Below are 26,017 nucleotides of genomic sequence, written 5' to 3'. Positions count from 1 at the left end.
TTTTGTACTGCCCTGCCATTTTAGCACCTCAAGAAATGAGATAGGCAGTCGTAAACTAAAAGCTGCGTAAATTCCAGAAAACGTACCTTAGTTTGTAGATGTGACAACTTTTGCGCAAACCAATAAATATACAATTATTGACTTTTTTTTTACCAAAGACATGTGGCTGAATACATTTTGGCCTAAATGTATGACTAAAATTGAGTTTATTGGATTTTTCTAATAACAAAAAGTAGAAAATATCATTTTTTTTCAAAATTTGCGGTCTTTTTACGTTTATATCGCAAAAAATAAAAATCGCAGAGGCAATCAAATACCATCAAAAGAAAGCTCTATTTGTGGGAAGAAAAGGACGCAAATTTTGTTTGGGTACAACATTGCATGACCGCGCAATTACCAGTTAAAGCAGCGCAGTGCCAAATTGTAAAAAGACCTCTGGTCATTTACCAGCAAAATGGTCCGGTCTGAAGGTGGATATACACTATATTACCAAAAGTATTGTGACACCTGCCTTTACACGCAAATTAACTTTAATGGCATCGTCGCGGTGTGCACCCAACCCCACTTCGCGCCCCAGCCCGACCAACCCACCCCTTATAGCCAATCCTCAGTCTTAGTCCATAGGGTTCATTGAGTTGCCCCCCACCCCCCCTTTTGCAGCTATAACAGCTTCAAGTCTTCTGGGAAGGCTGTGAACAAGGTTCAGGAGTGTGTCTATGGGAATGTTTGACCATTCTTCCAGAAGCACATTTGTGAGGTCAGGCACTAAAGCGGATGAGAAGCCCTGGCTCACAGTCTCTGCTCTAATCCACTCCTAAGGTGTTCCGTCGGGTTGAGGTCAGGACTCCACCCCAAACTCGCTCATCCATGTCTTTATGGACTTTGCTTTGTGCACTGGGGCGCAGTCATGTTGGAACAGGAAGGGGCCATCTCCAAACTGTTCCCACAAAGTTGGGTGCATGAAATTGTCCAACACGTCTTGGTATGCTGACGCCTTAAGAGTTCCCATCACTGGAAGTAAGGGGCTAAGCACAACTACTGAAAAACAACCCCACACCATAATCCCATCTCCATCAAATTATTTGGAAAAGTTCACAAAGCATGTATGAGTGAGTTTGGGGTGAAGGAACTTGACTGGTCTGCACAGATTCCTGACCTCAACCAGATAGAACACCTTTGGAATGAATTAGAGCGGAGACTGCGAGCCAGACCTTCTCGTCAACATCAGTGCCTGGCCTCACAAATGCACTTCTGGAAGAATGGTCAAACATTCCCATAGACTCACTCCTAAACCTTGTGGACAGCCTTCCCAGAAGAGTTGAAGCTGTTATAGCTGCAAAGAGTGGGCCAACTCAATATTGAACCCTACGGACTAAGACCGGGATGCTATTAAAGTTCATGTGAAGGCAGACGTCCCAATACTCTTGGTAATATAGTGTATCCCTAAAAGTAATTTCAAAACATATAGGGGCACTTAAAGCTCAGAAAACACATATAGTGAATTGCTACAGTAGGTTTTGGATTTTCAGGTTTAAGTCCCTGGTATTATTATTATTGTTATTATTATTATACATGATTTATATAGCACCAACAGTTTACGCAGCACTTTACAATGTATAAGGGGGACAACACAATTACAGTACAATACAAAAGGTACAGGAGGGCCCTGCTCGTAGAGCTTACATTCTAAAGGGAGGGGTTGGTGGTACAAAAGGTAATAGCTGCAAAGAATGATTTGATGGGGTGGCTTGGGGACAGTTGTTAGGTGGGTGTGGGATAGGCTTCCCTGAATAAATGAGTTTTCAGGGATCTCCTAGAGGTGGACAGGGTAGGGGCTGATTGGACAGATTGGGGCAGGGCATTCCAGAGGATGGGAGAGGCTGTGGAGAAGTCTTGAAGGCGAGCATGAGAGGAGGTAACAAGGGAGTCAGAAGGCAGGAGGTCCTGGGAGGAGTGGAGGGGACAATTTGGGCGATATATGCAGATGAGGTTGGTGATGTCGATGGAGGCGATTTTGTGGATGGCTTTGTATGTTATGGTTAGCATTTTGAATTTTACATGGTGGGGTAGGGGAAGCCAGTGAAGGGATTAGCAGAGAGGGCCGTCAGTCATGGATCGATTAGTGAGGTGTATTAGTCTAGCAGCAGCATTCATAATAGACTGAAGGGGGGGATAGCCTGCTTAAGGGTAGGCCATTAAGGAGAGAGTTGTAGTAGTCAATTAGTCATTAGTCATGAAGGGCCGAATTCTGGAGATATTGTGGAGGTGAAGACAGCAGGATTTAGCCAGTGATTGGATATGGGGGCTGAAGGAGAGGTCAGAGTCAAGGATTACACCCAGGACCCTGGCATGTGTGGAGGGACCAATGGCTGTGTTGTTGATATTAATGGTGAAGTCACAGGGGCGGGATCGTGTAGGAGGAAATATAACAAGCTCAGTTTTAGAAAGATTGAGTTTGAGGAAGTGGTGTGACATCCATACTGATATGTCATTCAGTAAGTTTGAGATCTGTGAGGAGATCGAGGGGGTGAGTTGAGTAGTGGAGAGATAGATCTTGGTGTCATCAGCATAGCTGTGGTATTGGAAACCATGGGAGGTTATCAACTGGCCCAGGGAAGAGGTATAGAGTGAGAATAGGAGGTGCCCAAGGACAGAACCTTGGAGTACCCCAACAGAAAGAGGAATGGAAGAGGAGGAGATGGAGTGGTGACATTGAAAGTGAGCTGAGATAGGTAGGAGGAAAACCAGGATAAAGCAGAATCGCGGAGGCCAAGGGAGCGTAATTTTCTGTGGAGGAGCACGTGGTCAACTGTGTCAAAGGCAGCAGAAAGGTCTAAAAGTATGAGTATGGAGTAGTGCCCATTGGTTTTAGCAGTTAGTAGGTCATTGGTGAGTTTTAGTAGGGCAGTTTCAGTAGAATGTTGTGGGTGGAAGCCAGACTGTAGGGGGTCGATAAGGTTGTTGTCCATGAGGTAGTGACTCATTTGGTCATGGACAAGGCATTCGATGAGCTTGGAGACAAACGGGAGCAGGGAGTTGGGTCTTAAGTTGTTCAAACAGGTGGTGTCTAGTGAGGGTTTTTTGAGTATGGGGGAAACCAGTGCATGTTTGAGCAGGGAAAGAAAGGTGCTGGTGGAGAGGGACAGGTTGAAGATGTGGGTTAGGGAGTTGAGGATAGAGTGGGAAGGTGGTAGCAGTGATTGTGAGGGGACAGGCTCCAGGGAACAGGTAGTGTGGTGGGCCATGGAGAGGAGTTTATGAACTTCATCTGTGGTAACTGGGCAAAAAGAGTATTGAGCATGGTGTTGGACCTGTTGTGTTGGGTAGGGGAGGATGTTGAATGCTGGATATATCCTTGCAAATTGTTGATTTTGCTATTGAAATGGTTGGCAATCTGTTGAGCGGTAAGCAAGTTGGTGGGTGGGGGCAGTGGGGGGTGAAGTAAGGAATTAAGGGTAGAAAAGAGTTGACAAGGTTTGGATGAGAGGGTTTTGATGAGAGTGCTGTATTTGAGAAGGGCAGATTTGTAGAGGGTAAAGTCTTGCAGGGACTTAGATTTACGACATGCTTGCTCAAGAGCACGGCTGTGCATGGCTGTGCTTCTGGTCGTCTTTTTGCCAGGGTTGTGGCAGACGGGGCCTTGTTCTGCGTGTAGAAAGAGGAGCAAGTACATCTAGGGAGGATGACAGCGTGTTGTTGTAGATGGAAGTGGTTAGGTCTGGGCAGGACAGGGGTGCGATTTTGTCATAAAGGCCATCAGTAGCAGTGTGAAGAAGGGAAGGGTTGAGGTTGCGAAGGTTTCTGCGGGTAGTGCTTTGTAGGTTGGCAGCATGGGATGTAGGAGACAAGGAGAGAGTGAAACGGATAAGGTTGTGATCAGAGAGAGGAAAGGGTGTGTTCGAGAAATTGCAGGGGGTGCAGCGATGGGAGAATACGTGGGCGAGAGTGTTACCGTTGGAGTGAGTGGTGGTTTGTGTCCATTGTGTTAGGTTAAAAGAGGAGGTTAGGTTGAGTATTTTAGAAGTGGTAGCAGTATTAACATTGATTGGAATATTAAAGTCACCTAGGATGATGGCAGGCACTTCAGATGAGAGAAAATAGGGTAGCCATGCAGAGAAGTCATCCAGAAAGCGTGACACTGGTCCAGATATAGCTCAAATCATTTATAGTGCATATTGGTTGTATGATAATGGTTGTATGATATAAGATTCTTCTGTAGTTAGTAACGCGCATTGACTTACCAATAGAAGGAGACTTCAATACAAACTTGTAGAATATGTTGTTTTATACAAGCTAGTATAACAGTTACTAAAGAAAGTACAATAACCATAGAAGTCTACTGCAGTGATCAACACCAGTGCTAAAATCTGATGTAGCAGTTGTTGATGAGTACCTTCCCATGCTGAGACTAACATCTTACAGATATTCAAGCTGAAAATGTACTCTTAGAAGTAGAGCACATCTCTTCACACAAATGACCTCTCACCTCTTAAGCTGGACACCGAACCAATACTAATGAGAGGAGGACAGTAAGGGGTCCGAATAAAGACAAACAACAATAGATAGTATAGTAGGGGGGTCGCTGGTGGTAGGCTGGAGCAATGGAAAAAACTTCTTATTTTACAATTTTATAGTAATGTTGCAAAGGAAAAACATAGATGTTATTTTTGAAAATTTACAGTATTCTCTAATTTATTAATATTTAGTTTAATCCACTGCTACATCTTTAGTGCAATATGTTTCCTTCTTTATTGTAAATGCTTATTTAATTACACAGACAGTAATTTAATAGAAACACTGAACACTATGATTTAAAGAGACTTCGGGGTTGATTTACTAAAACTGGAGAGTGCAAAATCTGGTGCAGCTCCGCATACAAACCAATCAGCTTCCATATTTTATTGTCAAAGCTTAATTGAACAAGCTGTAGTTAGAAGCTGATTGGCTACCATGCACAGCTGCACCAGATTCTGAGTACTCTAGTTTTAGTAAATCTCCCCCACAGTCACTTTGTTCATTCAGGGCAATGTGACAGAGGCCCCCGAACCCTTGCTCTATTACTCCATCAGAGCCAGGAGTTAAACCCAATCTTTGTGTTGGATGGTTTGAGAACTTACACAGGATTGATGATTTCTTGCTTCTACCCATGTGACAGTGTTTAGGCTTGCTCAAGCTCAAGCACTGCATCCTGGGAGAGGTATTGTCCATATTCCCATCGCACATGTTCCTGGACATAGGCTCATTAGTAGCAGGTGATGTTGCAACTACCAGCTGGAAACCGGGCTTGTCATAAAACAACACACATTCGCCAGTACACCATGGATCATCAGATATCGTCCAAAACTTTTATTGCAGAAAGATCACATCACAAAGGACCAAGTGCAATGTTTTTGAGCACGCAGGGCCACATGGTCTACCATGCCATAAGCACTGTATTTTAGGAGAGCTCAGACAGAGCAACATAGGGGTTGATTTATAAAAGGTGAATAGATGCTTTACTTTGCAAGGGAACTTGCAGCAGACCTTAGTGAATATGGTGGAGCGCTGTTGACATCCATCATCCAATCATTTTATTTTGCTTGCATGTGATTGGGTACTTTTTGAAAAATTAAACTTCACCACTAGAGTTGGGTGAATGATTCGGAATGAGCAAAAGTTCTGCCCGAACATCGCCTGTTCGGCCATTTGGCGAACACCCGAATTTGCAGGGCGCTCAGCGGGTGTTCGTGCTGCCAAATGCCCTGCAATGCACTGTGTGCTGCACAGTGCATTCTGAGCCCTGATTGGGCAAATCTTTGCCCAATCAGGGCACAGTAAATAGCTGGTTGTTAAGAAGTAGGCCAGGAATCCGACCGCGGAGTCCTTAACAACTGATGAGTCATCAGCTGTCAATGGGCTTCCCCACTGACAGCTGAATAAAAAAAAACATTGCCGGCAATTAAAACGTGAAAACGAAAATGGCCTGGGGTCCCCTCCAGTCCATACCAGGCCAATTCTTTTTTTAAAAGGCATGGGGTCGCCCCCAAAATCCATACCAGACCCTTATCTGAGCATACAACCTGGAAGGCCAGGAAAGGGGGAGGTTGAGCGAGTGGCCCCCCTCCTGAACCATACTTAGCCTCATGCCCTCAACATGGGGGGGGCTTTGCCCCTCACCCCAAAACACCTTGATCAACAGCTTAACAGATCAACAGGTCATGATGGATAATGAAAAATTGGAGGATTTCCGATCTCCAATCCCAGTTGACACCTCCTTAGGGGAAACGCATCGTAAGGAGCCACGATTATAACGCTGGAGAGCACTGCAGGTGTCCGTGCCACCGTTTTTTTCTGTAACATTTTTTAAGTGTCTTTTAACATAAATATATTTTTTATCAAAAGATAATGCACTATTAGTCTTCCTCCAATTCTTCATTATCCATCATGAGCTGTTAATCGGGGATCCACTTGAGTCCTTTGAGGAAGGTATAGAGGAATCTATTTTAGAAGGCACAGATGAGCGTCCATGCTTACTCATTCATCTGGGTATGCTGGGAGCTGTTGTCTATTGTGAATCTCTGAGATTTGGGAGACAGAGGAATGCATACCTAAGCTGCGGATCAGCACACATGCTTGTGACCTATGCGGGTCTGGTAAGCAGACAATTTTTTTTATTTTTTTGAGCATGGTGGTGTCTTCCTACTAAAGTTTCCACACTCCTTGGGATCAGCATCTGTTTGATTTGGGACTCACAAGTTAATCGGATGTGTTTCCAATTCAGCCCATTAACTCTACTGAATTTAATTTGTTTTCACATAGACTTTTTGGAACCTGAGAGAGACTGTTGATATACAGTATTTACTCTCTTGTCAGCATTTCATTTTCAGATCATATACACATTGGGGGTATTTACAAAAGGAAAATCCACTTTGCAAATGCAAGGAAAATAAAAAACAGCATTTTATCTTGCACATAATTGGATGATAAAATTAGCAGAGCTTCCACTCATTTGAGATCTACCCCTTAGATTTAGAGCGACTACACTTCCAAGTGCACTTGCAGTGCAAAGTGGATTTGCCTTTTCGTAAATAATCCCCATAGTGTTTAAATTGCAGTTTATTTTTTGATTATGCACATACAGTCTTAAGATATTTTGTATATCTATGTGTGTTACAGGTCAATCCAGAATACACACCTGTTTCCAATTTACCCATTGTGTTCACATTGGGCAACATTATTGTGCGTTATATTTTATATCACTGTGGGTTTTCCCACCATTTACATAGAATCAGTGCACCTTTACACTTTCAACCAAATGACGTTGCCAGGTGGCCCCACTCTTGCCTATATAAGAACTGTCAAAGGCAAACCGGGCATTTGGTGGTTGGCCTTACTCGATGGCGGAGTTTTTTTTTAATTTTTTCGGGTCTGGCAGTGCAGCGTCGTTGTGATTGATGATGTATTCACATTGGGGGTTACTGTTTTTTTAATTTTTATAATGAAGGAATTGTCAAAAACTGTCTCTGTGTGCTTTTATTACTTTTTAACACTTTTTGGTGAATGGGTGGGGGTACTATGTACCCCATACTCATTCACATCGGGGGGGGAGATATATATATGTAAACATCTAACAGATCACATATATATATATATATATATATATATATATATATATATCAGGGCTCGACAAAACCCGGGCGCCAGGTCGCATTGGCGACTAGAATTAGCGACCCGGCGCCTGGGGCAGCACAGTTGGGGGTCTCCTGTCTCCGTGGACCCCCCCGGCGTGATTGCCTCGGGCCGCGCCGCCGGCGGCCGGTAATTGAGCCCCCGGCTGTGAGGCCTTCTGTGATCCTATTCCTTCTGTGATCCTATTACTTCTGGAATCTGGCGCCCTCTTGTGGTGGCCGTTGGAATTACAACCAGCAATGCTAATGGGGATATCTCCTTCCATTTACTTAGAACACCTAAACATATACACACACATATATATATATATATATATATATATATATATATATATATATATATACACACACACACACACACACACACACACACACACACACACATATATATATATATATATATATATATATATATATATACACACACACACACACTTTTTTTTTTTTATTCTAACACCCTAGAGCAGTGATGGCGAACCTTGGCACTCCAGATGTTTTGGAACTCCATTTCCCATGATGCTCCGGCACTCTGCAGTGTAGTTGAGCATCATGGGAAATGTAGTTCCAAAACATCTGGGGTGCCAAGGTTCGCCATCAGTGCCCTAGAGAGTAAAATGGTGGTCGTTGCAATAATGTCTGTCACACCATATTTGCACAGCGGACTTACAATCGCACTTTTTTGGGGGGAAAAAAAATGTATTTAATAAAAAAAATAAGACAACAGTAAAGTCAGCGGCGGGACAGGGCGCGTTTAAAAAGATTTTTTTTCTCTTTATTTTAACCACTTTCAGACCGGACCATTTTGCTGGTAAATGACCAGAGGTCTTTTTACAATTTGGCACTGCGCTGCTTTAACTGGTAATTGCGCGGTCATGCAATGTTGTACCCAAACAAAATTTGCGTCCTTTTCTTCCCACAAATAGAGCTTTCTTTTGATGGTATTTGATTGCCTCTGCGATTTTTATTTTTTGCGATATAAACGTAAAAAGACCGCAAATTTTGAAAAAAAATGATATTTTCTACTTTTTGTTATTAGAAAAATCCAATAAACTCAATTTTAGTCATACATTTAGGCCAAAATGTATTCAGCCACATGTCTTTGGTAAAAAAAAAGTCAATAATTGTATATTTATTGGTTTGCGCAAAAGTTGTCACATCTACAAACTAAGGTACGTTTTCTGGAATTTACGCAGCTTTTAGTTTACGACTGCCTATCTCATTTCTTGAGGTGCTAAAATGGCAGGGCAGTACAAAACCCCCCCAAATGACCCCATTTTGGAAAGTAGACCCCCTAAGGAAATTGATAAGTGGCATGTTGAGCCCATTGAATATTTTTTTTTTTTTTACACAAAGTTGTCACTAAATGATATATTGCTCACACATGCTATGGGCATATGTGAAATGACACCCCAAAATAAATTCTGCTGCTTCTCCTGAGTACAGGGATACCACATATGTGGGACTTTTTGGGAGCCTAGCCGCGTACGGGGCCCCGAAAACCAAGCACCGCCTTCAGGCTTTCTAAGGGCGTAAATTTTTGATTTCACTTCTCACTACCTATTACAGTTTTGAAGGCCATAAAATTCCAAGATGGCACAAAACCCCCACAAATGACCTCATTTTAGAAAGTAGACACCCCAAGCTATTTGCTGAGAGGCATTTTGAGTCCATGGAATATTTTATATTTTGCCACAAGTTGCGGGAAAATTACAAACTTAAATTTTTTTTTATTTTTTTTTCACAAAGTTGTCACTAAATGATATATTGCTCACACATGCTATGGGCATATGTGAAATGACACCCCAAAATAAATTCTGCTGCTTCTCCTGAGTACGGGGATACCACATATGTGGGACTTTTTGGGAGCCTAGCCGCGTACGGGGCCCCGAAAACCAAGAACCGCCTTCAGGTTTTCTAAGGGCGTAAATATTTGACTTCACTCCTCACTACCTATTACAGTTTTGAAGGCCATAAAATGCCAAGATGGCACAAAACCCCCACAAATGACCCCATTTTAGAAAGTAGACACCCCAAGCTATTTGCTGAGAGGCATTTGGAGTCCATGGAATATTTTATATTTTGCCACAAGTTGCGGGAAAATTACAAACTTTTTTTTTTTTTTTTCACAAAGTTGTCACTAAATGATATATTGCTCACGCATGCCATGGGCATATGTGAAATGACACCCCAAAATAAATTCTGCTGCTTCTCCTGAGTACGGGAATACCACATATGTGGGACTTTTTGGGAGCCTAGCCGCGTACGGGGCCCCGAAAACCAAGCACCGCCTTCAGGCTTTCTAAGGGCGTTACAGTTTTGAAGGCCATAAAATGCCAAGATGGCACAAAACCCCCACAAATGACCCCATTTTGGAAAGTAGACACCCCTAAATTTAGGGGTACACTAGTGAGACTAGGTAATAAATGGCGGGTGCCCTGAAACTATAAAAAAATAACTAACCAACCAGCGTCACCTGTAACAGTTATATGGTGATCACTGGTGAAAGGGTTAACTAGGGGGCAATCAGGGGGCTTTATGCGGTAGTATATGGGGGTCCCTGGCGCTATAAAAAGCTGCGGCGAACCTAAATACCTACCTGCCTAACTAGCGTCACCTGTGACACTAATACAGCGATCAGAAAAACGATCGCTTATTAGGCTGGGTTCTGCTGCGGACCAAAAAAAGGGTCCCGTGCGAGTTTGCGGCGGGTGCGACACGAATTCAGCCATACTATCTGTATGGCTGAACTCGTTATCGCACAGAGATTGGATGTGATTTGCACTGCAGTGCGGTGCGAATCACATCCGTTCTCATAAACCGCTGCAATGTGAACCCAGCCTTAGTGACACTGGCGACAGGGGGTGATCACGGGGTTAAACCTTTATTGGGGGGGTTAGGGGGGTACCTTAGAACTAAAGGGGGCTAACCCTAACTGCCCTAACAGTTATTACAGTCACAAATGACACCCGCCGGGTGATCAGGGGGTTAAACCTTTATTAGGTAATAAATGGCGGGTGCCCTGAAACTATAAAAAAATAACTAACCAACCAGCGTCACCTGTAACAGTTATATGGTGATCACTGGTGAAAGGGTTAACTAGGGGGCAATCAGGGGGCTTTATGCGGTAGTATATGGGGGTCCCTGGCGCTATAAAAAGCTGCGGCGAACCTAAATACCTACCTGCCTAACTAGCGTCACCTGTGACACTAATACAGCGATCAGAAAAACGATCGCTTATTAGGCTGGGTTCACACTGGAACGATGCGGGAACGCCACGAATCCGCGGCGGGTTCCCGCATCGCATGCCTCCCGGCGGCAGTTCACACTGCCCTATGCGAACTGCTGGGAGTGTCAGTGAAATGTTAATGACACCCCCAGATCAGTTCGCATATCGCAGTGCCCCCGACCCGCGGGAAGGCAAGGACGTACATGTAAGCCCTTATGCCTGCCCGTGCCATTCTGTCGACGTACATCGTCGTGCGGCGGTCGGGAAGTGGTTAACTTTTATTTTTATTTTTTTCACTGTTCTTTTAAAAAAAAAGTGTGTCACTTTTATTCCTATTACAAGGAATGTAAAAATCCCTTGTAATAGAAAAAAGCATGACAGGTCCTCTTATATATGAGATCTGGGGTCAGAGAGACCTCACATCTCATATTTACACTAAAATGCAATTTAAAAAAAAAATCGTCATTTGAAAAAAATAAAACAAATAAAATGTCCCTCTAAGAGCTATGGGCAATGACTTGGAGACAGGCGGGGGGCTGGGGGCTATCTTCCCCTCACTCGTCTCCATGTCAGGCCAGGGACAGGTCCAGATCGCCGTCACGGACCTGGCTCCTAACTTTTTTAGCTGGCTCCTAGATTCCAAGCAAATTTGTCAACCCCTGATATATATATATATATATATATATATATATATATATATATATATATATATATATATATACAATATATATCTATCTATCTATCTATCTATCTATCTATCTATCTATCTATCTATATATATATATATATACCGGAGCGACAACTGAACATGCCCCCCTCCCCTTCCAGTGAATTATAATGTATAAAATTCTGTTATGGGTATATGCTTTGGGGATGTCTGGAGGGGCTTCCTGTAAATATGCCAAAATTTACCATACTGAAGATGATGTGGTAATCTATTGGGTAAAATTTGTATATGCAGAGGACTATCATTTTTACTTATAGATAAGTATGGGCCCTTCCAAGCACTTGGTGACAAAAAATTAGGGGAATTTTTATGCATTCATATTCTCAGCTATAAGTAAGTAGGTCTCTGGGCTGCACTTTTACAGGAGAGAGATTCACCCCCTGTAGCCCAATGACCTTGGACCTTGTCAAGCTGGAAATCTTGGAATGTCCTGAGTGGATTTTACTTAGGATAGGAAGTCAAAGTTAAAGAAGTTGTAAAGGCTCTGCATCAGGGTAAAACACCTTTTATGTGCAGTTTTCCCCTGCCTCCCTTTAATACTTACCTGAGTCCGATATTGATTCAGCTCTGTGCCTTTCTCTCCCTTGTCACTGGACTCAGTGAGAGCAGTGGGAGCCATTGGCTCCTTCTGCTGTCAATCAAATCCAGTTATAAGGGAGCGGGGTCGAGCTGCACTATGTGTCAATAGATACACACATTGTGGCTCAGGATTGAGCCTGCACAAATACCCCTATAGTAAGCAGCTTGCTATGGGAGCATTTGTAAGGAAGGAGCGATGTTGGGGGACCCTAAAAAAGGAGGATCGGGGCTACTTTGTGCAAAACCATTGCAAAGAGCAGGTAAGTATAACATGTTGATTGTTAAAACCCTTTACAATAACTTTAAGAGTCGTCTTCAAGGAGACTTGCTTCCCAAAATGTGCACTTCCCCTAGGAGGGCATAGTTGCTGTTTTTTTTATATTTTCTTTAAAGGCTTATGTGTTGACAGCAAATTGGACTGAACAATGTGAATCCCGACTTTCCTTTTCGGCTGTAAGGATAGTCTGCAATACCTGATGAGGTCATTACCATTATGGCTTCAAGCCATCCATTTTTTAGGAATTACCTCTTCAGTACCCAGTGACCAGGAATAGAGGAAGACATGGTTCAGGTGTGAGAAGAAAATTTGGAAAGTTTCCCTGCTCCATTGACAAAAATGAATTAAAGAGGAACTTTACTTTCTGTTTTCAAAAATTAAAAGTCAGCAGCTACAAGTACTGTAGCTGCTGACTTTGCACATGGGCAAAATTGTGGGGTGCTGTCAGACTGGTCTGGCAGACCCCTGGGACGTGTGAGTTATCCCAGGAGTGTGCAGGTAATGGGGGTAAGCAGGCCAAGCTGGGGTAATTCTCACCTAGATGAGAATTGCTGAAGTGGGATTGGGTATGGTCCCAATATTTCCTGTCCTGGAGACAAGGCAGGAAATGAAAGGAGATCACTCTGAAGTGGGGGGATATTCCCCCTTAGAAAGTTGTCACTGGAACAGATATTGGAAAATTACACCAGAACAGGTGCTTCCATTACAATATACTCCCTCATATCCTGCTCTTGTGACATCCATAAAATGTAGGTTAGCCCATAATTTTGGGTCCCATTGACAGTGGTTATCAAGACTAGAGTCTCCACTGCAGGGTAATACAAATCTAACACAGGTTCCATCCCTACCACACCCTATTCAAAACAACCAAAAAAGGGTTTTAGCTGTTGATTTATTTTACCTGTATTTAACCCCCTGGTGGTATTCCCGAGTCTGGCTCGGGGTGAAAATTCAGAACCAAAAGCGGTAACCCCGAGCCAGACTCGGGATCGCATCGCTGGATCCAGGATGAGTTTACTTACCTTGTCCCCTGGATCCAGCGATGTTCACCCGCACTGTGAGCGGCTCGTCCTCCGCTCGATTCATCACATCACTAGGCTTCATTCCCTACGAGCGTTGCAACGCACAGGGATGGAGAACGGTGCCAAATTCAAAAAGTAAAACACACACTATACATACAGTATAATGTAATCTTACAGATTACATTACTGTATGTAATTATTTCACATCCACTTTGTCCCTAGTGGTCTGTCCAGTGTCCTGCATGCAGTTTTATATTATAAAAACTGTTCTTTATGCCTGTAAACTGGAGATTGTCCATAGCAGCCAAAAAGGTCCCTTTACATCAAAAATGGTTTTAGACCAGCTAGAAAACAGCGATAATAAATTAGAATCACTCGCAAAATCAAGCGATAGCGATTTGTGGGGAGATCCGTCATCAAATACTGAAAAGTAATGACAGTGACAATTCTGCAACTGAGCAAATTTCAGTGATTTGATTACATTATTGAATCATTTTTTTTATTATTATATTATTATTTGGTATAATTATTTATAATTATTTATTATATTATAATTTATTATTTCATTTTTCAAACTTTATCATACCCGGGATGTCTACTAGACTAGAGGTTTGGACAGATTTAAGTGAGTTATTCCTAAGAATTACAGGACTACAATATAAAACGCCAAATTTCCATGCAAAATAATGGTACAGCTTTCAGCGCCTAAAATCTGAAATAATCATACCGCCAGGGAGGTTAAATATGAATTCCACGAGAATTAGTAATTGGTACATAATGGCATATAACTTACAAAACATATTTCTATATGACTTATGAGGTGCCTGGTGACAGAAGGAAGCTGTATTTAACAGGCATTGAGTCCAGTAGTAATACATTATGAAGTAATTTGCTATATCTCTTTTCAGGAAAAATATGTGAGTATCAGTCATATTGAATCAAGAAAATCCAAAAATGGCAGCTCGGAGGCAGAGATCTATGTTGAGTTTGAATGCACTAAGAAAAAATATCAGGAACTCATTCATCTGCTAAAACTTCAGCCAAACATTATCTGTGTGAATCCAGCAGAGAGAAAATGGAGAGAAGATGAAGGCAAGAATATTGTTTTTAACATATTTTGCTTATCTGCACACGGGGCACAGGGGTAGTAGGGTTATAGGCCTGCCAGCAAGGAGGCAGCTGGGAGATCACATCCTTTTCCAGAAACATTTGTGTTTTTTGCAATAGATACAGAAATAGGGGCAGAATCCATGTGCTTCATTTATACAAGCTAACCTAAAGATATAGATCAGATAACCTGCATCTGCTGTATTAATGCACACTTTCCACAGTCATCTTTGGAAAGTATGAGATAGTTGGAACAAACACTTTCACAGAAGCTATGGAATACATAAATCCTCTCAATAAATCAAATGTGCGCAAAATATGTTGTGCAAGACATGCTTAAGTTTTTAATTCTTTGGTAGACCTTACAACTACCTTTATTGTTGGACCTTGTCTTTTCCAGTCTGACACTGTATTATGGAAATACATAACTATGCATATAAAAGTACCCTAATTACTTACCCATTGCTACCTATACTACTATACTTACATTTTTTTAAACTTGAACCTTTCTTTTTAGTAGAACTTGATGGAGTGCCCTGGTTCCCAAGAAAGATCTCAGAACTTGACAAGTGTTCCCACAGGGTTTTAATGTACGGCTCTGAATTGGATGCTGACCATCCGGTGAGTGATACAAACATTTTGTTTCAAAGGAATGCACATTTGTAGTTCTCAAGTGTAAGGGATGTGTAAAAAAGGCTAAGCCCTTGTACACACGGTCGGAGATTCCGACAACCAAATCCGTCGGATTTAGTCCGTCGGATTTTGCCCGACGGATTTTGTCCAAAACTGTTGTATACACACGGTCGGACAAAGTTGTCGGAAAATCCGATGTGATGACATTATTTCGTTACGACGGGACTATGTTCACGCTAGTAGCCAATAGCTTTGGTGTAGGAATTTGATTTGAGCATGCGTGGCACTTTGTACGATCGGAATTCTCTACACAGGTTCGGAGTATGTCCGATCGGAGCATTTTGCCGGAAAATATTTCCGGCAAGTTGGAAAAGTTGGTCCGACGGATATTCCGACGGAAACAGTCCAATGCAGACCACAGACAGTCGGAATATCCGACAAAACGCTCCGATCGGACACATTCCTAAGGAATCTCCGACCGTGTGTTCAAGGGCTAAGACTTGAGTGCACTGTTGTGCCTTCTACATCTCATTCAGGAATAGGAAAATGGCAGACATTTCTACAGAGAACTATGAGCTTCATCCAGCTTCTGCTGTATCACTAGTTAAAAACAAAAGTGAAAGAAAGCCTCCACATCACAAAACACGGTGGCATCTCCCTACCAGCATGCAACAATTCTCTCTAAATATAGCATTTTTGGGGAAATCATGAATCACAGTATGATAGAATATTAAAAAGGTACAAGATGACAAGAACATTACACTGAGAAAAAAATTACAATTAACGTGCATGTTGACACCATGAGTGGTGCTACCCTGAGAAAATGATATACATATAATAATTATACATATACTATATGCCGTAATTACAGTTTCAGAACAGGTGTAGTTTAACCACTTTAGCTCTCACGCCTGTAAACACCTTATGTATCAGACCAATTTTTACACTTCGGCTACTGGCCTTGATTTTGTTTTGCAATTTATGGATAAAAACATGTAACCAAATGAAGAAAAATATTTTTTTTTCTAGTTTGACCAGTGATAGATTGAAAACAAGTATTGGTACTATAGATAAATAGTGCAGTGTTAACCTCTTCACTGCCAGTGTCATTCATACATTGATCAGTGCATTTTTTTTAGCACTGATCACTGTAATAATGTCACTGGTCCCCAAAAGGTGTCACTTGGGGTCAGATTTGTCTGCTGCGAGGTTGCAGTGCCGCTAAAAATCACAGATCACCACGGTTACCAGTAAAAACATAAAAAATAAATAAAAGTCCATAAATCTATACCCTATTATCCCCTCTTCACAAGACAACTTGTCTCTGAAGAGATTATCTCTATGCATGTAGCTGATAGTATCCTGGTTATACACCGCCTATTAAGATACAGATAAACTGTGGAGATAGCTTCCGGTGGTCTTCGGTTGTGATTATACTCACGCATCTTACGGTTTACATTAAGGAGCCTCACAGGGTGTCAAATTTTTACTTCTTTATTATGCTACTCCGTCCTTCTAGTTTAATTGAGGCCGTTCTTTTATACATACTCGGATTCAAAGCCGCTGCCTTTGATCTACGTGTAGGTTAACTAGCTGTAAGGAGACTAACAGGACCTTATGGTGGGGGGTTGGATCTGCCTCCGCTTGGACACAGTCCAGCTCCCTGTCGGGGTGTCTGGGTGGAGCCACTCCCCTCCCCTCCACCCATTTGAAAAACGAATTTTTTACACACAACATTTATAGTTTGTGTCCTTATACTCCTCAAGCTGTCTAATGTAGTCTTGGACTTAGCATGCATAATACACGGCTGTTACTCCATGTTTGTATAAGTAGCACTGTTATAGCTTGTCAAAACGGTTCCTGTTACTTTGGCTTTAAGTCGTATTTTTCTGTATTTTTCTGTATACTTCAATAAAAACTTGTTAAAAAAAAAAAAAAAAAAAAAAAATAAAATCTATACCCTATTTTGTATAACTTTTGCGCAAACCAAACAATATATGCTTATTGCGATTTTTATTTTACCAAAAATATATAGTAGAATACATATTGGCCTAAACTGATGAATAAATCATTTTTTTATATATTTTTTGGAATGTAGCAGAAAGTAAAAAAATTATTTTTTTTCAAATTTGTGATTTTATTTATTTATAGTGTACAAAATAAAAACTGCATATGTGATCAAATATCACCAAAAAGAAAGCTCTATTTGTGGCAAAAAAAGGACATCAATTTTTTTTGGGTACAACATTGCACGGCCGCGCAATTGTCAGTTAAAGCAACACAGTGCCGTATCGCAAAAAATGGCCTAGTCATTAAGGGGGTAAATCCTTCCGTGGCTGAAGGGGGAAGTGGTCCTATCAACAGAAAAAAAAACAAAGTTGCACGCAGCTCTGCATGTTCATATCACATCATCTTAGTTTTACCTTAGTGGTGAAAAAAAGGGTGTTTGGATGTTACCTATACTTTTAACTACATTGCACTTCCTGGTCTCTAGAGACACAGGTGATGTAGCCAGGGCCTCACAGATGCATCATTGGAAGGGGGTCTCACCTAATGTCTTCATTTTGTCTATACTTTCTCAAGATTTCTGGCAAATAGATTTTTTTTTAAATTCAGATGATGTCTTGTGTGACATGGGCAAGGGGTGGCTGGGTCAAACCTTAGGGAGTAGGAGGAAATTGAATCCTATGCCCTATAATAAGATGGTGGAATAACTTTCTTTATGATTGTTTGGGGCAAGGTCCGCTTTAATATGTAGAAGCTGGACATAGATAGCTTGTAAACATGAAGTATCAGTGTTAGGAATCATGCTTTGTAACTCACAAATCCCTTTGCTGTTTAATTAATCTCTGCAATCCAGAGAGGAAAAACATGCCCTATGGGGAAAAACGCCATTTCGATCTTATGTTGCAACACCACCTTATGCTCTATCTAGGGTTCTTGTATGTGCAAAGAGAGTGCCCTGCTCCCAGGGCTAATCCAGAAACTCCAATCTCCTTGAAAAGACTTGTGCAGGTACAAGTGACACAGAAGATCAGTTCAGTTTGCACAGCAGCACCACCATCAGCGCTGGTTCAAGATTCTGTTTAGCAGTGTAGTTATGCATTCCCTTGTGCACCAAAAGCTGTCTTGGCTTTTTATCCTTTGAAAAAGCCTTTGACTGTCAAATGCATACTCTAATGCCGCGTACACACGACCGGACTTTTCGAGGGACTAGGTCCGACGGTCTTTCCGACGGACTTTCGGCGGATTTCCGACGGACTTTCCGAATGAACGGACTTGACCACACACAATCACACCAAAGTCCGACGGATTTGAACGTGATGACGTACGACTGGACTAGAATAAGGAAGTTCATAGCCAGTAGCCAATAGCTGCCCTAGCGTCGGTTTTTGCCCGTTGGGCTAGCATACACACGAATGGATTTCTCGGTCCGGCAGAAAAATTGAAAACATGTTCTATTTCTAAAGTCCGCCGTATTTTTTGGCAAGCAAAGGTCTGATGGAGCCCACACAAGATCGAATTCTCCAACGGACTTGTTCCGTCGGACCTTTGCTGTCAAAAAGTCCGGTCGTGTGTATGCAGGATTAGTTTCTTGATGTCTCTGACATGGAGAAATTGTAAAAACAAGAGCCAGTAGTAAGATGTTTCTCACAGCCACTAATTAATTCAAACATTCCTGAAAAGTCTAAATGCGATTGGTGGTGCTTTAAGAAGTACACTTCTGCTTCCCACCTTCTGACCCTTTATGGATGGTTGTGGATGGTTGTGTACTTGTGGATTCAGGGCATTACACTGAAATCAGTGTGAAGCTGGCTATATACTCTATGGATTAAAATGTAATTGGTTCAGCGAGGAACGGATGAATTTCAAACCATGTATGGGCAGGGAGGTTGACTACAAGTCAGTTTACTGGTAGACTTCTGTACAACATCCCAGTTGGATTTTCCTCACTCGATTAGCACTGCAGGCTGTAGCCTGAAATGCTAATCAGTGTATTCTCCCCTCTGTCAGAATACAAAGACTCAGTGGGGAGAATTTCCTCATCCACATTGAGTGTGTGGTTGGGGAAATCAATTCAGTTTTTTCATTTAACCCGCTGGTTGTATGAAAAAAAAAAAGACTTATCTACTGTATGGGCTTCATAAAGCGGAGTTCCCCAATTTTTCAGTTTATTAAAAGTCAGCACCTACAAAAAGTGTAGCTGCTGACTTTTAATAAACAGACACTCACCTGTTCCTCGGTCCAGCGATGTGGCCACCCAAAGCCTCGCTCCTCTCCCCTCCTCTCCGCAACACCATCATTGAAAGTTTGGGCACCCAGCTGTGACAGCCTGTGGCTCCTAGTGGTCAGGCAATATTCTGGGACCTGTGACATGTCCCAGAAGATTGCAGAGAGGGAGGGGCCACCTAGGGGGAGAGGAGGAGTCGCCTAGGTGGCCAAATGACGGAAGGAGGAAGTGGGACAGGAAGTACCTGTCAAAACCAGGTACTCACCCCCCCCCCAAAAAAAATATATGCCAAATGTGGCATGTAAGGGAGCGAGGAGTGCTTAAAGCGGAAGTTCCACTTTTGGATGGAACTCCGCTTTAAAGTAAATTGAGTACATTTCATTCTGTAGCACAGTTGCTGGATAGCGTAAGTACCTCACTGTTTGATTTCTGTTGTTATCTGGAAATGTTATTTAAATTGTACAGGTAACCCAAATTTTTTTTTCAGTTTTGGATAGAACAGGGAAGTGTTTTTTCTTTTTCTTTTTTTTGCTTTATGTTACATCCTGGTTTAGAGCATCAGAGAGCATAAGAGAAACTCTACAATGTGATGTGAATTTTCCTCCTAAACAGTGATCACCATAACAGGTGTCCCCGTTGGAAGATTGTTCTGGTGACAGATGGGACATTTTGGATTTCCCATCACTTTCTGTTTAGGTGAAAATGGTCACCAGGACAAATATAGAGGATAAGTCGGGGACACAGCAATAAAAACTTATTTTAAATGTTCCTTTCCTGACAGGCTCCATGGCAGCATACGTGTGGGGTTAGCCCCGCCTCCATAATTACCCAATAGGACCTCTACTCCCATAAATCTTTGCTCCAAGCTGCTATCCGTGTTCCTTTTTTGTCCTCCTCCATAGGACAGGTGTTTCCTACCTGAAGAGATCTTCACTACGATCAAGTCGGCCGACTATCAAGCTTTTGTTCCTCCGATAGGCCCTGTCTGTTAAGCATGGGTATGGAGTGTATGGCAGAGTAGCGCTGAAGGCTTGGTTTGTCCGAAGATAAAGTGCGCACGGCTTATTACCTGCTATGTAAGGTGGCCATTATCTGCCCGGTGGATCGGTGGTGTGTGCTTGAACCTGTTCGGCCAGACGATCGTTGGTGGAGTGGTGAGCTGTAAAAATTCAGTTTTTCATGGCAGCAGTGTTTATGTGTTTCCTTTTTTCTACCTGTGTCTTTTTCATATGCCAACTGGTTCTTGTGCATAGGCGCTGACGCTTCCGCGTTCCAGCAGCCTTTCTCCCCCTGTTTCCGGGTCCAGCGCTGCGTTCTGCGCATGCGCGGACCCAAATCCAAAGCGAGGCTTGGTTCCCGCGCATGCGCGCGGGCATCTCGCGTCTGACGCCGCTGATGACGTCATGGGCGCCATATTTAAAACACAGTGAGAGATGTCAGAATTTGGGAATGATTGCAGGAAATTCAGCGACTTCCCGGGGCCATTCTCTGGTTGGTGTAAGGTAGGTTATGATCTGCTCTGATGTATTATTGCTCCTGTGTTTTGTATGGCTGCTTATGAGGGTCTATTGTTGTTACAGTCAGCGTTCTTAGTCATGGATGCCTCACTGCCTACTAGTGACCTGCCCGCTTGTAACAGGTATGTGCATGGCTGGATTGCTGTGCATATGTGGAGTATTTCTTAGCATTTGATACCAGCCTGGTCTGTATCTCTCTCTCTTTCTTGTATATTTCCTTATAGCCCTTCTAGGTCTGAACCGCATTACAGTGCGCATAGTCGCAGTGGATCGTCAAAATCGCACCACCGCAAATCATCGTCAAAGTCTGGTTACCGCAGGTCTTCCAGATCTGGACAACGCAGTGGTCACTTGCACTCAAGCAGAGGACCAGATAATTCATGTTGGGGCTGTAAGATGCCCATTTCATCAGACAAATCGCTCTGTGATCATTGCTTCTCTAAAGTCGCAGATGAAAGAGATGGTGCGGATCAACGCTTGGAATCTATGGTGAGAAGAGTGGTAAAGGAATCCCTGCAGCAGAGGGAAGCTCATCACGCTATGGAATCCCCCTCAGACCCATTATGTCCTTCAGGAGGTGAAGGGCTCTTACAAGAGACTGGGGAATCTTCTCAACCAAGCCACCACTCTGTGCTCTTGTCTGACAGCGAATCGGATCCAGAGGATCCAGGAGTAGGATTTGATTATGCTTTAGTACCTGCTCTTGTCAAGGCAGTGAAAGAAGCTTTAAAATGGGAAGAACCCACTTCTTCCCCCCTCCCCAAACAAAGAAAGTTTTTCAAACAACTCAAAAAGGAACGGCAACATTTTCCTTTCCTATCTGAATTGGGAGAAATCATTACTGAAGAGTGGAGCAAGATTGATAGGAAGAGCTCCATGCAATCAAAGGTGTCTAAATTGTACCCCTTTAAGGAGGATGATGTGAAGCACCTTGAATCAGCTCCTCTGGTAGACGCAGCACTTATGCGTTTAGTTAAATACGTGACTCTCCCTTTGGAAGACACGGTATCTTTCAAAGATCCGTTAGAGAGAAGAATTGACTCAGATCTGAAAAGAATTTATCTAACTTCAGGGATGGCTTGTAAACCAACTTTGGCTTTAGCCGCAGTCTCATAGGCTATTGAAACATGGGCCGACAATGTTGAAGAGTTCTTGAGAGGTATCTCAGTGAATACGGCTAAAGACTCTCCTATTCAGGAGATCTGAATGGCATCAGCTTTTTTGGGGGAGGCATCTATTGACATTACCCGCCTTCTGTCTCGGGCTATGTTGGCAGCAGTCTCGGCACGCCGTGCTTTGTGGCTCCATCCCTGGTTGGCGGATCCAACATCTAAGCAGGCATGGTGTCGTATACCATTTGAGGGTACCTCCTTGTTTGGTAATAAACTAGATAGCGCCATATCCCGGGCCACGGGTGGGAGGTCTGGGTTCCTCCCTCAAGACAGAAGTCTTCAAAACCAAAAACGTATTTTCTCAAGAAGGCAGACCTCGGATCGCGCTAGAGAAGCGCGCAGTTATAGGCCCGGCAGGGAGTTCTCTAGATCTTGGAGGTCCAGACAATCCTCCCTTAAGAAAACCTCAAAGGGGGCTTCCGCAGGTAATCAAGATTCTACCAAATCTTTTTGAAATTGGGCCCGCTCAAACATGTCAGGTGGGGGCTCGCCTTCTTCACTACCGACATGTTTGGGGGGCCTCAATTCAAGATTATTGGACCGTCAAGACGGTTTCCTCGGGTCACAAGTGGACTTTCATCAACACTCCGAGGTTAAGGTTCATTCCCACAACAATTCCAGGCTCAGAGGAAAAGAAACAGGTCCTATTGACCTACGTAAGTTGTTTGCTGGATCAAGGTGCAGCCGTGCCCGTGCCAGAAGACGAACATGGCGAAGGCATGTATTCTCCTCTGTTTATGGTTCAGAAAAGAAATGGCGCATGGAGGCCGGTGATAGATTTGACCCACCTCAATTCCTTCATTCGCAAGGAAAAGTTCAAGATGGAGTCTCTTCTTACAATCCAACAGTCAGTGCAGCTAGGGGATTGGTTAATCTCAATCGATCTGAAGGACGCATACTTTCATGTGCCAGTAGCAAGGGATTTCCAGCAATTTCTCAGTTTCGCAGTTGGCGATCAACACCTCCATTTTACCTGTCTCCCATTCGGGTTGATGACATCTCCTCGGGTCTTCTCCAAGGTACTCCTAGCGATAGTAGCTCTTTTACGAGTCAAAGGAGTTTGTCTCCATCATTATCTGGACGACTTGCTCCTATTATCTCAGGACAGAGATCAAATTCTGGAACACAAGAGTTTAGTCATCTCCACTCTGCAGACGTTTGGTTGGCTCCTGAACCTAGAGAAGAGCCATCTGGTTCCAACTCAAGTGATCGTGTTTCTAGGGGCTCAGTTCGACACATTAAAAGGCACTATCTCCCTGCCGGAGGAAAAAATCAGTGTGATCCGGGACAGGATTCACAAGGCTTGGGAATCATCTCATCTTTCGGCTCTACAATGCTTGAAAGTGATCGGCACAATGACGGCCACCATCCCTATGGTGAAGTGGGCCCAGTGGCACACTCGTCCCTTCCAGAAAGGGTTTCTGCAACAGTGGGACTCGTCCAATCAAACACAGCGCATACGCCTTACACCAGCGATGAGGATGTCTCTCCTCTGGTGGCTTCAAGGGAAGAATCTACGCAACCATCATTCGATAGTCCCCATTTCCTGGATAATAGTAACCTCAGATGCCAGCAACAAAGGTTGGGGCGCCCATTGCCTTACGGAAGTAGCTCAAGGAAGGTGGTCGTTCCCGTCGCGGTATGTGGTCTCCAACATCCTGGAGTTGAGAGCAACCTTTCGAGCACTCATAGCATTTCGCCATCTGGTGGCAGGGTCGTCAGTAGAACCGATAATGAACTGGGCTCAGAAGAATGTGGTCAACATTTCTGCTGTATACATCTCAGGAGTCCAGAATGTTCAAGCAGATTTTCTGTCAAGGGTCAAAATAGACAACAACGAGTGGTCCCTTCACAGGGATGTCTTCGAGTGGCTTCTGACTCTGGGAGTATCTCCAGAGGTCGATCTGTTCGCTTCGCCGTACAATCGCAAGATGCACAGATACTACTTGAGGTTCAGGGATCCTCAGGCGTTCGGGATAGATGCTCTCACGGATTGTTGGAAGTTCCAGAGAGCCTATGCCTTCCCTCCAGTTCCTGTAATCCTACAGTTCCTTCGGAGGCTCAGAGGGGAGAAGGTGGAAATCATTGCGATAATACCATTCTGGTCCAACAGGCCTTGGTTTCCTCTGCTGTTGCTCCTCAGCTATCAGGACCCAGTTCCCCTGCCTCTCAGGCCAGATCTACTGTCTCAAGGCACGCTGTTACACCCGTGCCCATCCTGTCTACACCTCAGGGCATGGTTCTTGAGAGGGGAAGGCTAGAAGCTCTAGGTTGCCCAGAAGAAGCGATTCCAACCCTTCTTAGTGCCAGACGGAAGAGTACCAATAAAGTGTACGAACGTATATGGGCCAGGTTTATGGGCCACATGTCTTCTAGGTCAAATTCATATAATTCTCCGGCAGTTCAAGATATCTTGTCTTTCCTTCAGTCAGGGTTAGACTTGTCTCTGGCAGTTAGCTCTCTTAGAGTACAAGTTTCAGCCATTTCAGCCTTTACAGGAGTTTCGTGGGCGAATCACACCTTAATTCAACAATTCTTTAAAGGAGCCATCAGGCTTAGGCCTCAAAAGAGGCCCAGGTTTCCCAAATGGGACCTTCCGTTAGTATTGGACTTTCTTTCTGATCTTGGGAAAGGTTTGGATGCTCCCCTGTCTTTAGGAGATCTCACTATCAAGACGGTGTTTCTGGTGGCAATAACTTCAGCCAAAGAGTGTCGGAAATTAGGAATCTTGGGTCAGTTGAACCATTTCTAACTTTCTTTCCGGACAGAGTGGTCCTGATCCCTATGCTTGGATCAAATCCAAAAGTCACATCAGTATTTCACGAAAATCAGGAGATCGTGCTACCTACGTTTAAAATGTCAGACAACCAAGAGATTCATCCCCTGGATGTTGGTCGCACCTTGAAAAAATATCTGGACGCTACAGCCTCGTTCAGACGAACAGACTTTCTTTTTGTCCTTCTTCATGGCAAAAATAAAGGGATGCGAGCATGAGCAAGATCAATCTCATCTTGGGTGGTCCAAATGATTCAAAGGGCATACAAGGCAAAGGGCATGGTTCCTCCTGAGGCAGTGATGGCTCATTCAACTCGGGGCATCTCGACCTCTTGGGCAGCAGTTCGACATGTCGCACCAGAAGTTATCTGTAGAGCAGCTTCCTGGTCTTCAATTAATACCTTTGTTTCCCATTATTGTGTAGAGCCAGCTGCGCTTTCTTCTGTTAATTTTGGTTTACAAGTATTGTCAGTGGACAATGAAAAATAAAATTCTAGTTTCTTTGCTCAACATTTTTAGCCCACCCGGGTGTGTTTGGCGAGTTATTTCCCACATGTATGCTGCCATGGAGCCTGTCAGGAAAATGGAAAATTTATATCAAATACTTACCGTAATTTTCCTTTCCTGATGGGCTCCATGGCAGCAGGAGTTCCCTCCCAAATGTTGGAGTAGGCTAGTTACGGAACACGGATAGCAGCTTGGAGCAAAGATTTATGGGAGTAGAGGTCCTATTGGGTAATTATGGAGGCGGGGCTAACCCCACACGTATGCTGCCATGGAGCCCATCAGGAAAGGAAAATTACGGTAAGTATTTGATATAAATTTTCCATTTTATGTACATTGTGAAATGACTTTAATGTAAGATTCCTAGTTTTTCTATTGTGAAATCCCATAACTAATGGGTTTCCTAACTGCCAGGTATGCACATGTGGCAATATTTACATGCAAGCCATACAATACTAGAGAAAAAAGCGGGTGGGAGATTCAAAGCAAAGGAATCCAAACAATTTATATTTAAAAAACATAGGAGTCCATACAATTAGGATTTTGACTAATGGAGAAACCAGCCGAAGATAATAGAAAA

General features: G+C 43.2%; 1 protein-coding gene across 1 annotated transcript in view; it reads left to right on the top strand.

The window, feature by feature from the left end:
* TPH2 (tryptophan hydroxylase 2) overlaps nucleotides 1-26,017 on the top strand; it is a 406,589-nt gene that overhangs the window by 63,277 nt on the left and 317,295 nt on the right. Inside the window, exons 3-4 of the mRNA XM_077468486.1 lie at nucleotides 14,407-14,590; nucleotides 15,126-15,226. Of these exons, the coding sequence (XP_077324612.1) occupies nucleotides 14,407-14,590; nucleotides 15,126-15,226 (285 nt within the window). The remainder of the gene's footprint in view (nucleotides 1-14,406; nucleotides 14,591-15,125; nucleotides 15,227-26,017) is intronic.

Source organism: Lithobates pipiens, unplaced genomic scaffold (genome assembly GCF_037356315.1).
Source record: "Lithobates pipiens isolate NorthernLeopardFrog02 unplaced genomic scaffold, aLitPip1_a1.2 Scaffold_8, whole genome shotgun sequence".
Classification (NCBI taxonomy): Eukaryota; Metazoa; Chordata; class Amphibia; order Anura; family Ranidae; genus Lithobates; species Lithobates pipiens.
Note: the sequence above shows the minus strand (reverse complement) of the source record. Positions and strands in the feature narration are given on the sequence as shown.